This window comes from Diorhabda carinulata, chromosome 5 (assembly GCF_026250575.1).
Source record: "Diorhabda carinulata isolate Delta chromosome 5, icDioCari1.1, whole genome shotgun sequence".
Lineage (NCBI taxonomy): Eukaryota > Metazoa > Arthropoda > Insecta > Coleoptera > Chrysomelidae > Diorhabda > Diorhabda carinulata.
This window is the reverse complement of record NC_079464.1, coordinates 4,293,310-4,311,229: the sequence shown is the minus strand read 5'-3', so window position 1 is coordinate 4,311,229 and position 17,920 is coordinate 4,293,310. Positions and strand designations below refer to the sequence as shown.

Below are 17,920 nucleotides of genomic sequence, written 5' to 3'. Positions count from 1 at the left end.
CTAAATAATTACCAAAGAAATTTATGAATTCAATTAATCTCACTAAGTCACGCCACTGCTTATCGCAGAGTGTCTAGCAGAAATATTTCGAAGAAATTGTGTACACACGCTTTCCGACAGCTTCGATCAATAGAAATGCTTTTATGTTTACGATTCGATATTTTCAATGATATTGATTATTCCTTCGATTTTATAATGATAAATATTTATTTTTATGTATAAAAATCTTCGAAAAACAACCTCTGGAAATGTATTAAATATCCAATAACGTCCCCTATTCACAGCAAACTTTGAATACTTTGAAAATCGAAACTGATTACGTCCAGTTTCCTGGATGACAGTCTTCATATTTGTATCCTACAGGAACTCACTGGTTCAATTCGATCAAACAGATCTTCCCGCATCTAATTATGTTGATATGACCTTGTCCAACATAATCGCTATAGCTTAAAGGAGTTCCAGACTTTTTGTAACATCACAACGAGCTATTTCAAAGCATATATCGAAGTTGAGAAGGACTGAAAGTCCTTAATATACCGGACGCTAAAACCACTGCAAGTAAATCAATTTTTATTGTTGCTGCACTAAATCTTGTGCACCATAACTTTAAGAAGTTACAAAACATTACAAATTTAATAGTACCACGAAAAAACGTATTTTCTGTCAATAAACAGCCAAGCAAGTTCAGATTAAGTATATTATACAAGAAAATACCCAAATTGAGCAGATTGGACTTCATTAAATACGTATGCAATGTAGTTTAAAGTCTAGCGTCTATTTACAAAGGAAAATATCATATGCTAACTGGTTAAAACTTGTTATTTCCTTCATTGCCGTTCTTACTACTCGAAATTTTCACATCATGGCAAGGATAATTACCAGAACCAATAGCAAAGAGATTTCGATTCCAGTACGTGATCTCGTTGTTTGTATGGTGTAATAATGAATATTTAGTATACTTAATATTGGTATTACTTACATCCAACATTCAGTCCAGACCTTGTACTATTAGATTGCGTAGGAAAAAGATAAATCATCTATCATCTATGAAAGGTTCTATCAAGGTTTAAACGACATTATTTATTTTTTAATCGTACGAAATGTATTTGGCGGACTGGCCTATACGTTGCTACCGATACCCTCTTAGAGAGTTGCGACCATAAGAAAAAGAGACTGCAATCCGTCCCCGGGCCGTCTCAGGGGAGAATTTATGTCGTCGTTACTGTCAGACGCTGTTTGGGTATTCTGGTAGAGGCGATGCAGCCGTGATCTGCCATTGCTTCCTTGTCCCCTAGGTGTCGTGATCCTCAAATTACAATCTAGCTGCTGCTTGTCATTTTCGAACTGAAAAAAGCTGACCTGAATAAAATAACTTATTTCCTTTCGGGCGTATCGATCTAACGACTACTTTTGAAAACGAAACTGGTTTCGAGCGTGAAAATCAAACGGGATTCTAGGACTTGTTGCTGGATTTGTAGTCATAGTTTTCAAGGACAAAACGTTTAAATAAAAATTAGTTAAACATATTATGTTATGATAAAATACGAACTTGATTTATTCCATAACAAATTTTTTGAATTTATATATATTCTGTTCAAGAGATAAAACGAAACCTGTTGGTGTTTAACCCAGCGGGCGGAGCTTTTCGTGGCTAATTTTTATCAGTAACTTCCAAGAAGCGGAACATTAAACTTTCCCCTTCAGAACACAACAGGTTATATAATAATTAATATCCCAGGGCGCGGGTTGCAATGAGTAAAATAAATTTTCCCTGTTTCTTTATAAAACGCGACCATGTTTGGGATTTGGAAAGGTTAATGAAATTTCGCCAAGTAAAGTGGATCAATTATATGTTTTTTATAGCTCGTTACAGTGTCGTATCTCGTATATATTTCCTAGGTAAATATTAAAGAAAAATTATAAAAATCTGATAACAGTGCATCCGACTTTCCTGTAAATATGCCCTCAAATTATTGCGAAATGCAGGAAAAGATGATTTCAATTGGCAAATGATTGTGCATTTTTTTGCATTTTAAAATATTGAGCCCTTAACTAATCTGAACGTGGAGAAGTGTGCTCACGAATTAGGCAAACGAATTCAAAGATGTATAAGGAAGAATCAAAATTTTTAATCGGTTGAAGAAGTCCCTGCTGTTAAGTACGAGTAAATATCCAACAGTTTTCTCTTGTAGTTTGAAGATTCGTCGTTGTAACAAGCTATGAGTTGAAACATGCGAGAGTTGTACCCCTAAAAGCGTAGTACTTCAATTTCTTGATTAAAATATTACGATTAATACAATCGAAATCCTTAGAAAAATCACGAAAAGTTGTTGCAGTGTAGTAATGGTTGTTTAGACTAAAGTAGACATTATTTAGGAAATTCTAGAAAACGCTTTTTGATATATTGACGAAATCTGACCTCAGCAATGTTTATGTTCGATCTATTCAGAACATATACAGAAAAAGTCAAAAATTGTAGTCAAATTGGAAAATATCCTATGGGAATTGAGGATAAATGATTAACAACACAAAGTTATTATTTCTGGCGGCGACGAGGACGATGCCGCACAAATTCTGAACTGATTGCACACAAAAATGATAATATACAAAGTTATAGTGGTACCAATTTTAAAGTATGGATACGAATGATTGTTCTGCGTTGCTCTAAAGTTTACCACAAAACGCTCTTTCATTTGAAAAGAACGCTTACAAACGCCTGGACGATATGCTCTGATTTCTTGATAAGGTTCCCTGTTTTGCCCGCGCCTTCCTTAGCCTTGGTATCTGGAGGGAAATTCGGGAAGGTAAGCAGAGCATCAAGTATACAAATCCAAAATCTACAAAATTATGTAGATAACTTTGATTTTATTGTGCCAAGTTTCAGAACAATTGATCAAAACTTATTTCCTTCCTCCTAGGGTATCTGCGAACACTACAGGGGTAGTTTTGATAGGGTTTGAAGAGATTCGGGGGGTTTGGGGCTTGCTACGAGCTACCGATCCACCAAGTTTCCAAAAAATTGACCAAAACGCAATTTCCATTAGGATTTCTTGTTCTTTTTTTATTTAGTAATCCTGTTAGTTACTAAATTTGAATTTACTTATTTATATACAAGGATTACTTGAAAAGTTATCGACCTAACAAAGTAACAACAAGTTTTATTTCGTAATTAATTCTTGGTAGCCGCCAGTCGAATTCAACTGCATAAAATTTTCCATTCGTAAATGATAATGCAGAATCTCCTTTTTAATTCCATTAAATTTTAATGTGAACGAGCCTATTTGTGGTGATGTTGGCATCGTATAATTCCAAACAATTTCTATTTCCAAGCATCATCTACAAATATTTAGTATAATAAACGAGATTCACGTAATCGTTTGATATTCAAAATAAGCTCGCAAATGATTATCGCAATGCCGTTTAAACGTTGGTGGCGGTTATGTTAATATAGTGTACATTGAGTGATATTTATCTAATCGCTATTGCAGCAGTGGGAGCTTGCTTCCTGCTATCTACGTGACTGACATACGGAAACTCATTAGTTAATCGCTGACTGAAACTCGATTTTCAATATCGAAAGCTTTCCAACGGGATTTTTTAAAACCTATTACGAATAATCAATGGAATCGCTGCGTACTTTAAACTTTCTGTTTATAACCGTAATTGACAAAAATTTTGAGGAACTGGCAACATACAATTCAAACAAAACACGATTAAAGATCAAAAATGAACTGGAAACTATTTGAAATCATTAAAATCGGAAGCTACATCTATTTAGAAGCAAAATACGTGGAGAGAATAAAACAATTTTATAATTTAGGCGTACAACAAGAGGTACTGAAAATGACATCGAAAGAAATGTTTAAAATATGGTTTTCAACCAAGTACAAAGCGTGAATATTTGTGAATAGGTCAAAAATCACGGAAACCAATAACAAACATAATCAGATAGACCTTTACGAACATGGAACTTGGAAAGAGGCTACAGAAATAGTCAAAAACAAATGGAAATGGAAACCTATTAATCCACGTAAGAGGATAGCGGCGTTATAGTTGACAAAAGTGGTTTGCATCATCAATATATGATAGATGATAAGAAATGATTATATAATGCATTTATCTGAAAGTTTTTCCCTCAACAACTCAGTCCTTATGACGCCCTTTCAGACGTTCTTCTAGTTTAGCTGACGTAATGTTTTCCGTTGAAAGTTGAACATTTTAACGAAGATATATTCTTTATCGAACGATGTATTTCTTCGTAAATAAATAAACCAATAAAATAACTAAAATATACACAACTTGTATTTCCTTACTAAACACACTGTTTACACCATAACTACATCAACACTCACAATTACACTGTACGACGCGCGTTTCGATAAGTTATCGTCTTCAGTATATCTTCAGTCTCTGAAGACGATAGCTTGATTATCGAAACTCGCTTCAGACATATAATTGTGTAGGTAGGGGTTGTGTAAACAGTGTATTCAATACAAATATCCCAAGTGGTTTCAGAAATATCAACTTGTTGTCTTTCCTTACTAAATAGAAAAACTTAAAATCGTATTTTGGGTGAAATTTATAAGGAAAATTTTCTTGAAATCGAAATAAAACAAAATCTCATGATATGGCTAAGTAGTATTTAATACACAGGGTTTTTGGTTCGTCCAAACTTTTTTCTAGCTTTGTACAAATTATAAAAGACCAATAATAGGCTGAAAACTTCAGATGCATTTATGGAAATTGTAGGAAATATTCTGATTATTCTCTATTAAAATTTTTGCATTAGAAATTAAATTCTATAACATCACTCATTAAGTCGTGTGACTGACACACAGATGGCGCTGCCATTGTCAAATCCATATGACGTTTATGAAGTACCAACTTTGAAAAGAAGTGACAGCCGTTTAAGTGAAGCTATTTTTGTTATTTTCAAAACAATGCATTTAAAACAATTTCGTGTGTTGATTTATTATTGATTCTCGATAAAAAAATAATGTAAAATCTCAGCAATGGTTTCAAAACTGTTGTCCTGAGTTTTCTTCACCAAAAAGAACTATTTGTTATCGATTTGCTGAATTTAAACGTGGTCATACAAACTGCGATGGTGGTGATCGTTCTGATCATCCAATTGAAGTGGTTTCTGCAGAAAACATAGAAAAAATCCAAGGCCATAAACATATTAGAAAGCAGTGTGTTTACAATTTTACCATGAAAAAACATTTTTCAAAGTTGGTCCCCCGTTTACTCACAGGGAATCAAAAACAACAACGTGTTGAAGATTCAGAACAGCATTGGGTCATGTTTATACGTAATAAATAAGATTTTTTTCGTCGATATTTTACGATGGATGAAACATGGATCCATCACTTCACTTCGGAATCGAAACGATCATCATCTGAGTGGACTGCAGCCGGTGAACCACGTTCATAGTCAGTTGGGTAGGTTATAGCTTCAGTATTTTGGGATGCGCATGCAAATTGTTCATCGACTATCTTCGAAAGGATGGTACAATCAATGGCTAATACTACATAGCGTTGTTGGGTCGTTTGAATGCAAAAACGGCCTAATATTTTGAGGACAAAACCACTATTTCACCAAGACAATGCATCGATTCACAAGTCGATGGCAACGACGGTTAAATTGAATGAATTAGACTTCGAGCTGCTTCTTCATCCACCGTATAGTCCAGATGTAGCCCCCAGTGACTACTGGCAATTCGACAAACTCGCTGGTAAGAAATTCTGGTCAAAATAAGAAGAAATTGCTGAAACAGAAGCCTATTTTGAGGCAAAAAATAAATCCTTCTACAAACACGGAGATTAAATCGATTAAAACTCGATTTTTGGTAAAAAAATGTATTTTTCTTAGTTAATCACACGACTTTTTTACTTAAACTACAAAATTTAACAGTCTTTGATTTGATTGTGAAAAACAAGGCGAAAAAACCATCCATACAAAACGGCCAAAATTACAGATACTGAGATGAAGATAATCCTTAAATCCGAAGCAATGTTTTATTTTCTCCAATAGGAATCAAAACTCGTGTTTGTAATAAATAAAAATATATTATAATAAAGTTACAGAACAATATAATTTACAGTGTAAATTTCTACTTTTTATTCAGGATAATCCCACTAATTTGTCCCCGATAGTGTTTAACGATGTGGTCAACGTCTTTCCGAATTGTTTGGCTTTAATAAACGGCACCTAAAATGATAAAATGAAATAAATGAAACACTAGAAACTATTAGATTCCAAATAATCTTCTTAAGACTAAAACTTATTTTGAAATCAGTTCTTATAAATTCCTCCTTCAGACTATCATTAACAATTGTTTTTATTTTCTTGTACTTAATTTTAGTTAGCTGCTGAGAATCCAGAACGTTTCTTGTATAGTTTCTTCCATTATTATAATCAACATTTGAAATTATACAAAAAATTTTACCTCAACGGCGGTGTTCAAGATGTTAGAAAAACCTTCGTAACCAGCAATAATCGCAGTTGATAATTTCCTTGATTTTTCAGCATCGTTTCCATATTTTTCATATTCTCGAGCTGTATCAACGATTGGTTGAGGTTTAAATATATTTGCAACGAATTCTTGTAGATTACCGTATTTATTATCAATTTGAAGAGGAAGAGATTCTCTTGATAGTGATTCTAAAACTACTTTAGTCCGGCCAGAATCCGGAGCAACTGGAGTGACAGCCTAAAATTTTTAAACACACAATGTCTCTGTCTATCTGTATCTGAATGAGCTCAGAAATAAGCGATGTAGTTAGCTCTGTACCTGAAATCTTTTTCATATCAAGTTTTTTTAACACGTTTACTGCTATGTATGCTTGGATTCAACATTCGTAACAAAAAACAGAGAGCATGGAAGAGGAAATGGCCAACATACCTAGGACAAAAAACGCAGAGAAGTTACAAACAGTACTCAATGAAAAAAATCGATATCCAAACAGAGGAATTTGAAGAAAGAGTTCATAATAAACTAAAAACTCTTGTATAGAGTATTGAAAAGTCTTAGAGGTAACCAAAAGATAGAAAATATATCAATTAAGAACCAGAAAGAATATGTTCAAAGACTGCTTCACACAAAAAATAAAATATGCAGCGAAACGAAACCGCAAACAGGGAAAGAAGAGGAAAATACTGAAGTAGAAGAAAATGAAGAAGTTAAAGAAGATCTTATAACTAAAAAGAAGTAGATCTAGCAATGAAACGGGTAAATAATAAAAAGGCACTTGGATAAGATGAAATCCCAACCGATATGGTAAAGAACAAGGAAAAAAGCGACCTCAAGATACTACCTGCGTATGAAAAGGGATAGCAAAGACTGCAATAATTCTAGAGGAACATCAGTCTTATATAAACCAAACAAGATTTTTGAACAAATAGTCCAAAAAAGTCTACAACCTACGATAAAATCCAAATAGATCCAAACCAGTATACTTTGCATTCGTAGACATGGAAACAGATTTCGAAATGAAAAAATATAAGGCAAGAAATGTTACAAATTGGAGCAAGTCACAAAATGCTTGTACAAAGAAATAATAAGAAGTAGAAAGAGAAATTCAGAGACGTTTACAATATGAGAAGGAGTGCGTCAAGGATGCAGTCTGAACCAATTACTATTCACAGATTTTAAGGAAACTAGAAGGATCTGCAAGAAAATTCGAGAACAGAAAACAAAATGAAAATAGAAAAAAATTGAACAAACAAAACAGTTATTTCCAAAGAAACAAAAATAAAAAACTACAAGGTAACTTACAGTACCAGTTAAGTTGATTTGGAGATGAGTGAAATGGCAGGAAAAACGAAAAGAGGAAAGCACGGGCAACGTGGAAAAATACACAAGGAAAAATTTTGATAAAAGAGGGAAGATCAAGTGAGAATTTGGCTCAAGACAGAAAGAATAAAAAACTTGTTACCAGGAATTAGTTACAAAGGGAATGAATAGAATGTATTTGTTACTAAAAATTTTCAAAAATGTCTCTAAAATATTTGGGACTTTATTACTAATATCATACAAAAGTTGATTTTCAAAAATTTTATTATTTGATCAATATGAAAGTAAGAAAACTTGATTAAAATTTAAAAGCTCAAACTCAATTTTTTGTAATCTTGTTTTTAAAAAAGTTTTTGTAGATTTGTTCCTAGAATATGGAATTATATCAAATAATTGATGTATATCAAAAAGAAATTAGCATTTTTTAGTACAAAAATAAGTAATGGTATAGATAAGTCATACTAACTTTAGATTTAGCTACATTTGTTATGACATTTTCTACAGTATCCAAAGTTTCACTGAAAGGCATAAATATTCCATTCCTACCATTCACTACTGGGCTACTTGAAGAAATAGAAACCACAATTATACCAAAAATTATTATTTTAGTTGAAATCATGGTACCTAGAAAAATATTTCTTTCAGTTGAACCAATTAACATTTTACCAGAAGTTTATAAATCCCTTGGAGGTTCATTTTAACAGAAAATCCTCAACAAAACCAAGAAATTCGGATTTTGTAATGAGAATGTGGTAAATCGCTCAAACTTTGACGAAAATCTAGATGATGGAATACTTCGAGAAGCGGTAGATAAAATAAATGGATGATTGGAAGGTAAACAGATAAGAAGATAATCAAGTGGAAGAAAAAATCGATATTCAAGACATTAAAAACAAGATTACAACAACAGAAAGAACCAATCTTATATAGAAGGAATATCTGCGATGGTTGAAAAACTTTTGGAAACTAGACAACGATGTAAAGACAGACTAAAGTATGAATTGTCCTAAAAAATGAAAATATTCAACTAATTATAAATAAATAAAGCTACGAACATGATTATAACAAAAAAAAAATAAAACAGATTCATAAATAAAAAAGCAAATTAAGTTATTGTCTGTAGTAGTTGGTAAATCATTCAAAGTAATGGAAGATTCATTTTTTTTTAGAAAAAAAGAAGTACCAAAAACCAAAATTTTGAAATAAATAATGAGGTCTACTATGCGTACTGCTGTAAAACATAAATGAAAATCTAATAGTCCAAGTAAATGCAGAGAAAAGAAAATTCCTCGGGAACTAATCGAAGATAAAAACAAAATACCAAAAAAAAATGTTCGTATCAAAATAATAGGTAATAATTATAGTGGAAGATAGAAAAACTTGAATAGATAATATGGAAAGAGCTGCGAAGACATTAAAGTATGTCATAACTCCCAATCAATCATCCAAACACCTGACGTTAATTCACTGAGGATTAATATTTTATTAAAGATTTAATACAGATTAAAATTTTTTTAAATAAAATTTCAACTATTAGCAATCAAAATTTACAGATAAATATTAATATAACCTTAAAAATGATCAACTCACTTCGATATAAGAGAAATTATTTAATTATTTATATAACACATCCAATTCTCACTAAAACTTCTTGATGACTATTAAACCGAGTTCATTATATTGTAAATTACAGTAGGGCAATGTTTAAAATTGCCCAATATTTAATGGCAACTTGGTAAATAGAAGTCGTTGATGTAAGTGTTAAGCCGGTACCACACGATGCGTCCAACGAAAGGCTGAACATTGGAAGGAAAACTGGATGCGGCGGTGCAACTTCACGATGCGTCCAACGAAAGGCTGAACGTTGGAAGGAAAACTGGATGCAGCGGTGCAACTTCACGATGCGTCCAACGAAAGACTGAACGTTGGAAGGAAAACTGGATGCGGCGGTGCAACTTCACTATGCTTCCAACGAAAGGCTGAACGTTGGAAGGAAAACTGGATGCAACGGTGCAACTTCACGATGCGTCCAACGAAAGACTGAACGTTGGAAGGAAAACTGGATGCAGCGGTGCAACTTCACGATGCGTCCAACGAAAGACTGAACGTTGGAAGGAAAACTGGATGCAGCGGTGCAACTTCACGATGCTTCCAACGAAAGGCTGAACGTTGGAAGGAAAACTGGATGCAACGGTGCAACTTCACGATGCGTCCAACGAAAGACTGAACGTTGGAAGGAAAACTGGATGCAGCGGTGCAACTTCACGATGCGTCCAACGAAAGGCTGAACGTTGGAAGGAAAACTGGATGCAGCGGTGCAACTTCACGATGCGTCCAACGAAAGACTGAACGTTGGAAGGAAAACTGGTTGCAGCGGTGCAACTTCACGATGCGTCCAACGAAAGGCTGAACGTTGGAAGGAAAACTGGATGCAGCGGTGCAACTTCACGATGCGTCCAACGAAAGGCTGAACGTTGGAAGGAAAACTGGATGCAGCGGTGCAACTTCACGATGCTTCCAACGAAAGGCTGAACGTTGGAAGGAAAACTGGATGCAATACACGATGCGTTAAGCGTTGACTGAACATATGACGAAGGCCGAATGCAACGCTGCAAACAAGCGTGAAAAATTATATAGTGAGTGCGAGTTACTGATATTGGTGTCGCGTTTCCATAAAATGATGAAAAGCCGATATAAATTCTTTCAAAATAATTGGTTGATAATGGTTTTTCATTCAAAAAACGTAGAATTCACGCGCAAGAGGAAGAAGTATGTTTAGTTGTACAAGTATTGGTTCCAAAACCGCCTTTTCCTGGCCAACGTTTCAATTTCAACGTTGTAAGCAACAGATTCGTCGATTGTCATGCGCACTACGGCCACACGATACGTCTAATTAATCCAACGTCCGACATCGAAAGCAATGGACGCATCGTGTAGTACCGGCTTAAGAGAAATTGGTATAGCGTCCTGGCCTTGTATCTACAGTAAACTTTCACTTATATAATCATTACGAATGAGAATATGATGTTGCTTCGTAAAATATAACGATTATATATAAAATTATATATAATAAAATTTCAGTGAAAGAACGATAAGCAGTATCTTTTCAAATCAATTTAGAAGAATTTGATGACAGATTAACTAAATTTTGAATGACCATAAAACTAAATAGCCAGTTAAAGTGATAGTATAACAAACTAAATATGAAATTAGCCAGCTACAATAATGGTATATAAAAACATTGATTTTGGAATCCCGTGTTGATCTAGGGGTGCAGTATAAAAATATAAATGATATTCTATGAGTTTCCACATCATTATTATTAGATTTATGACATTACTTTTGAAATTTACTAAAAAAATTATATAATAGACTTAAATATTTTCCTATAATTTGAGTTTCGGTAAATAAGCTTTTTCAGTTAATTTAATGGTATTAATAACTATCAACTGTCCAAATCTTTTGTCAATTAATCACAGTGCCAGGACCTTTTTGAACTTCAGTAACCTCAGTTTCTATTTGCCACTAAATCGATGTACTTTGAACAGAATTCGTAATGTGACAATTAACTTAAAGTCGTACGAAGGTTAGAGAAAATATCTGAGTTGGTAACTTCGTTAAATACTAGATACTATGAGTCTAAATACTTTTAAGAAGAAGAGTAAAGCTTCTGCTATACACCAGAGATCAAACAGCAACCAAAATAATGGATTCCTCCGGATTAATCACAAAAATTGTCATGGCATGAAAACTGTGGATATAATTTGATTGATTTGATGTGGTTTTACAAAAAAAAAGCAAGGTAAGAATTTTGCTATTTCTTCTGTATAAATTTTAGAGGGAGTAGGTGAATAGGTGACAAGATATTGTCCTATAAAGTGCCGCGACATCAAGAGAAACTAGTATTGGTGTATTGATGTCTGAATAGGAAGTGTCATTGATAAACAGTCTTGAGATATTTCACATTTTATTGGCTCGCACGAAGACATCGTTGTATCAACCCTTATAAGCTGACTTCTTTTGATAAGATATGACTTAAATCATGCGAGAGGTATACCCCTAAAACTGTAATAGGATATTTGAAGGTACACAATGAGAAGGAGTTATGAAAAAATTCAGGAAACGTTAGGGTGAATATATAAAGTCCTTAGAAGACTAATTAAAGAAAATTTTGTAGCGAAACGACGTAGAATCCTTACAGTTGCGATCCTGAGTATTTTTAATTGAATCAAAACGTTGGGAAATCTGGAATTTGGGTCTGTCGTTATTAACTACTGCTTTGTATCGGGAAAAATATAAATAAAACTCAGTCGCTTACTAATATTTATTAACTTCTAAACAACACCCTTCCATATAACAAAAAAAAAACAAGATATATGTATAATTAATCTTTTTTCCTCAATCTGTTACTGCTCTTCTCCATAGAAGATAACCAATCTTGGAGTTCTTCGGGCATTTGAGGTCTATATGAAACATCGCAACCTGTTAATTTAGCCATCATCTCAGGTACGTTAAGACCAATTGTGGTTTGCTTACTTAAAACCACCGCTCTTATAAAACCATCATGTAGTGTAACGAATTGTTGTTCGATGTACATCGTTTTCTCGTCCCAATATACAATCTACAAATAATAACATCGATATACGACAATTTATTCTTTTTTAGATGATAAAGCATTTGTTTTAAACAAAAGTTTGCAGCAAAGAAAATAGGCACTGCATTGGTTAAATCTTTTTAAAGTCTTCATATCGAGTTACATCTCTGAGTATTGGAAAGAAGTTAGAACTAGTTCAAAGCAGAAAGAAGTCCCAAAAAAATGAAGGTGCCTTTATCCAAGAAATTCCATCGATCATTCACGAGGTTTCGAGCCATCGAACCTTGGATTATTACAACCTTCAGAATAAACGGAATCGAACAAGCCTTCAAGACAGATATCAATTATTTCGATCAGAGACTAACATGGAGACAACATCTTCAAGCAATAGGCAAAAAGTGCTTTACACAACTGCTTTTGAAACTCAAAATAATGAACTGAATGTACTATTTTAACATACAACCTATCATAAGTTATACAGCTTTCTTTTGGTAGGTAAAATTGGGGAAACATCCCTAGATAAGTTGCGAAGGGACGTCTGTCTTGCGATAAAAGCGCAGTGGAAGCGCAAGGCATTATAGACTTAACCTTTTTACAGACTTCTATAGACATTAAATTGGAAAATTGAGGCGTACAAAGCACAGGACTTGAAGCCCAGTGACTTGATTTTTACACGAGGCAAATTAGTATTCTACACTGTCAAGTAGAGGCAGGAATATTTGGTACAGAAACCAAGCTCGGAATGGGCTCAAAACCTTCCATTTTCTATTGGGGAAACATGCGCTAGCCTTAGATGCAACTCATCATAATGATATTTATCAGATAGCAGATACTGGAGTTTTATAAAATTGAGTGAAAGCTACTATGGAACTGTACCGAAACTTTGAAATTAATGGAAGTTAATTTCATGTAATATTAAAGCTTTCGTTTTGTATGAGACACACTATATACTTTCTAAAATTGCTGGTAACAAATTTAGTGTATTTTACGAATGTTTTGATCCTCATTATACTTTGGAGATTGTTGGATTTATGCTTACTAACTTCTTCTAAGCAACGGGTCAATTATTAACTGAGTTTTTGACGTTTTTTGATGCCCAATTTAAGAAAAATTCATCTCAATTGCTGATGAAAATAGTCATGAAACTTTTTCGTTTTAAATTAATTTTTTAATTGCATTTTCGAAGACTAGAAAATCTGCAACTAGCATGTCCATTTAAAAAATCATATTCTGCATACAACTGCGTTATAAAACGTCATTTAATTGATGATAACTATACAAAATTTTTAACGACCAGTTCAAATTCCAATAGAACAAATATTTCATGTTTACTTTGACATAAATAACATCGTTTAAATAACCATTACATGATTCGTCCTTGGATAAATCATTAAAATGAAATTTTAATATACACTATATATTATTTACCTTTGTTGTAACTTTATATGTATTGAACCAAGGTATAGTTCTCCTATATCTTATATTCGATGCAGTCTGTAAAGCGTGTCCTTTATTTTTCTTTATTTCCGCGTACATTCCTGTTATGTAATAAAAGTGGAATCTAGCGAAATCAAGTTCTCGAACATACCTTGCATTGTTCATGTGCTTAAAGAAAATATCCATGTCTTGAGACGTACATATACCTAGAAAATATTTATATTAATACTAATAATAATAATAAAAAATTTGGTCTATATAATAACATCTTTCGTTTTTAAGGATATTCCAGAGATGTAAGAGATTGTCTAATAGTTTCTATCATTTGTATCATTGTTGTAAAGGTTGAAGATGAATTTCATATTTTTGTATAGCCTTGTTTCTTCAAAATCCCTTCGATATTTACCAGATCTCAAGTTGCCTTTCCTCTGAATCATCGCCGAGCTTCCACATTCCTATCTACATGGATCTAACATTTGTCCTTTCTTTGAACTGCGAAAACACTCTTGTTTTAGACCCAAAAACCTCAATATTCGACTTAATACTCCATAAAACTCTCCCTGACACTTCAAGTGTTCATATTTTAGGTTATTCAATCGACTACAGTCTCTTAATTTTCACTAGTATCCTTCCAAAAAGACAACCTTCTCTAAATCTTATTTTCACTGTAGAAATAATCGAACGCAAGCTCCCGAGCTGTTAGTTGTAGTTTTTCGAGACCACCCTGTACGTTTTCGATGTCCAAAATGACATATTATTCAAAAAATTCTGTAAAAAACATCAACGACAACTCGGGATTTTAATTGAGGACTGGCATGAATAGAAATCGGTTCACAGTAAACATTTGACTTTAACTATATTTTTTTCTCAATTATTAACCGGATCAAAAAAATAAATTTGCTGTTTGAAACCCGAACAGTATAACGAAGACTGCAGGAAAATAATCTGATGCCTAAAACACCTGCAATTGGTCCAAAACATACTCTAGCTCATTGGCAAAAACGTCTACGGTTCATCTGAATTGAACGTTGGATCAATTGGGATCTTTTCTGTTTTCAAATGAGACCAGAATATACATTTTTAGATTACATCGTAGAGATTAGTTTTAGGGTTATGGAATGGCCAGCATACAGTCCTGGATGAGGTAAAAAGATGAATTAGAGCTACCTCAAAACTCGATCTCAGAGTTCACTATCTTAATGAATCCATCACGAGTTGTATTATATTCTCGGACTACCTTTCCGTTTACCTGAAATATCCCCGTTACGAGTTGTAACGCATCCAAATTAGGAAAGGGGTGATAATAAACAACCCCTCGTTGATGAAATTACATTCATGTTTATCATATAAAATGGTCGCAGATTTTATTGTGTGAACAAAAAAATTTTAAAGGAAAACTAATATTTATATAGACATTAATGAAAATTAGCATACAATGATGGAATAGCAATTCAATGATGGAAATAAAAGGTCAATATAATTTAGAAACAATGGTTAGGTTAGGTTAAGTATGTTCATTGTTTTCCGAAGTACGTAAAAGAAAAATAAAAAGAAAGTAGTTTCAATGCGAGTAATATTTTGATTAGTCATCCTTTAGAAAATGAAAATCTCCGGATAAACAGCGAGCTTCAGTGTGTTCTGAATAAAAATTTTGAAAAATTCCTAGTTTCAAAACACAAAACAAACATGAAAACAGTTCCAATTCGTACCCCGCCTGTTGAATTTCATCGTCGCTGTTAAATCTCTCACCTCTTAATTCGGTCTTCAGTTTTACAAACAAAAAATAGTCCGACAGGGCTAGATCTGGATTATATAGTGGGTGTTCAAACTCTGTGAAGCCTCATTCGTGTATAGAAGTCTTGGAAAGCGAAGCAACGTAGACTGGAGCATTGTCAGGAACCAAACAATCAAACTCAGACCTCAGCATTTTTTATGATGACTTTCTGAGACAACTGTCTTAGTAAGTCACAGTATTATACCGCGATCAAGGTTCTATTTGTTTCAATCAAAATATTGTAGTCATCACTTTTTTGGTGCTTTTTATAACCTTTGTCATATCTAAATACTGATGTAGGATCCTTAGAAGACTTGTTTTCGAAGGTCTGTGCTGCAATTTCTTCTGTTTTGAATGTTTTCTGGAGTAGTCAACTTCTAGTAATCCTCGCCCCCAACGAAACAACTATCAATTGTCGAAAATGTTGATAGAATCCACCATAGACTTTATTCTGTTTTCTACTTGTGTTAATGTCAATCCTCCTCAATCAAAAATATTATAACAGCTCTATAACTCAATTTGAGACATTTTTTAAAACAATTTGACTGAGTAGTCTGTCACTGTCACTCTGTGTACTGTATAAGGCCAAAAAGAAGAAGAATCGCACTACGTAGATGTCAAAATGGTAGAAACGTATGTAATGAGAAGATCCCACATTTCTTTTAAAAGTGACAACTGAATAGCAGAAAGTAAAACAAAGGAACCAAAGTGATAATGATGAAAATCACAATATTCTGTGATAAAACAAAACTAACTAACTGCTCTAGCTCGTAAAGGCTCGAGAATGAGAAACCACTGCACACGACACCTTCTCTCGAAGTTATAGCTCATTGGTAGCTTAACTTTTGGTACAACCCTCGTGTACTAAGGATTAAAACTATAACAGAAGTGTTTAAAAAAACATAGATTATAACCAGGATATAACAGAAAGACAGCAGTAGCTCTACACTATGTCAAATGTCAAAAATTTTCACTCAGGTTGGAGATCGATGGTTGAAAGTGTTGGTGGAGTGCTAAAAGCAGATAATTAATAATATGACGTAGATAAGATGATGACACCGGTATATAAATATGAGTATTTCAATTAAGAAGAGTCAATTAAACAAAAATCTAATACACTAGACAGGTCACCAAAAAATGGTATGATAACCGGAGCTCAGTGACTCGGGAACAACTCAGGAAAAGGCCTTATGAAAGAAAAAGAAGAAGTTAATAATGTGATTGATTTATGCTTCAAACTGGTCGGTAGGTTTGAGCTGAAAATCACTTCTATTACCTTTAAGAGTTCAAGGACTATTTTTAAACCGCTATAATATGAAATATCAACTATAATTTTATTGAAATAGTTTGAATAAACGTTGTATAAACAAATACGTTCAACTTTTCTAAATTTCGATTAGATTAAAGCTAAAAAAAAATCATATAATATGAAAAAACAAACAACTCACCGTATATTTGGGTCCCATCACTGAGTTTCTTTCTCTTTTCGAACAGCGCACTCCATCCTAGTGTAAACAAAATTCTGAGAAAGTAATTGACGTCCAAAAGTACATAAAGACCGGCGACTATAGTCACTACTATAGAATAGAAAATAAGGCAACAATTACTATCGATACTCATGTTACTACAATGAAAAAAGTTTTACTTTCGATTGTTATAAAGTTGTTACTACACCTACAGCGAAAATCGAATGGAAGACATCTTATGAATGCTCCACGTTGTTTATTTAACAATTCTAAGCGTAAAACTTAATATACCGTTCGATAACCTGCTGTGTTGCCAAATTGACTCAAATAATTTATATTGAAATATACGAATGCATAAAGTCAACACATAAATTCCATTAATATTTTTATTTGCATATTAATATATTTTTTATTATTTAGAACTAGATATAGTTAGTTATAGATATACAAGGAGTGAAAATTATGACAATTTGCCTGTAGGATCTCAGGTTTTTAAATACTGAATTTTCATAGTAAAAATTTATTTTTTATCATTTCTTTAATAATATTTTAATGTATTTAACACAAATAGATTTTGAAAATGTCTCCGTTTAAATTTAAAGGGACTCTTTTCCCGCCTTCAGACCGGACGAATCTGGTTCAATCAGGTTTGATTCGAGGTCGCACTTGATTCAACCTCGTCCGGTCATTCTTGAATCAACAACCATACGAGATGGACGTGGAAACATACCAAAATCCGGCCTTTTCCTATTCATGTGACGTATCCACACTTTTCTTGTTTTCTGTTTCCGCCGTTGCCTCCTATTGCATTTAAAACAACTGCGTCCACGATGATAGCTCAAAAGCAACTAAAT

General features: G+C 33.4%; 3 protein-coding genes across 3 annotated transcripts in view; 1 reads left to right on the top strand and 2 right to left on the bottom strand.

The window, feature by feature from the left end:
* The window catches only part of LOC130894451 (uncharacterized), a 692,198-nt gene that overhangs the window by 395,503 nt on the left and 278,775 nt on the right, over positions 1–17,920 (top strand). The gene's annotated exons all lie outside the window — the stretch shown is intronic.
* On the bottom strand, positions 6,097–9,532 carry LOC130894454 (uncharacterized). Its single transcript, XM_057801313.1, has 4 exons — positions 9,386–9,532; positions 8,262–8,419; positions 6,449–6,712; positions 6,097–6,210 (listed from the first exon to the last, which is right to left on the bottom strand). The coding sequence occupies exons 2-4, from the start codon at positions 8,412–8,414 to the stop codon at positions 6,124–6,126; spliced, it is 504 nt and encodes a 167-aa protein (XP_057657296.1). The 5' UTR covers positions 8,415–8,419; positions 9,386–9,532; the 3' UTR covers positions 6,097–6,123.
* Positions 12,106–17,414, bottom strand: LOC130894453 (protein THEM6-like). Its single transcript, XM_057801312.1, has 4 exons — positions 17,279–17,414; positions 17,049–17,224; positions 13,818–14,032; positions 12,106–12,416 (listed from the first exon to the last, which is right to left on the bottom strand). Exons 1-4 carry the CDS (start codon positions 17,299–17,301, stop codon positions 12,180–12,182), a joined length of 651 nt encoding a protein of 216 aa, XP_057657295.1. The 5' UTR covers positions 17,302–17,414; the 3' UTR covers positions 12,106–12,179.

Coding starts and splice junctions, on each gene's coding strand:
- LOC130894453 (XM_057801312.1), bottom strand. CDS start 17,301: ATGTCTTCCATTCGATTTTCGCT. Junction 17,225..17,278: donor TCTTCCATTCGATTTTCGCT/GTAGGTGTAGTA, acceptor TTTTCATTGTAG/TAACATGAGTATCGATAGTA. Junction 14,033..17,048: donor TGATGGGACCCAAATATACG/GTGAGTTGTTTG, acceptor AATATTTTCTAG/GTATATGTACGTCTCAAGAC.
- LOC130894454 (XM_057801313.1), bottom strand. CDS start 8,414: ATGATTTCAACTAAAATAATAATTTTTGGTATAATTGTGGTTTCTATT. Junction 6,713..8,261: donor CAAATGTAGCTAAATCTAAA/GTTAGTATGACT, acceptor TAAAAATTTTAG/GCTGTCACTCCAGTTGCTCC. Junction 6,211..6,448: donor TCTTGAACACCGCCGTTGAG/GTAAAATTTTTT, acceptor TTATCATTTTAG/GTGCCGTTTATTAAAGCCAA.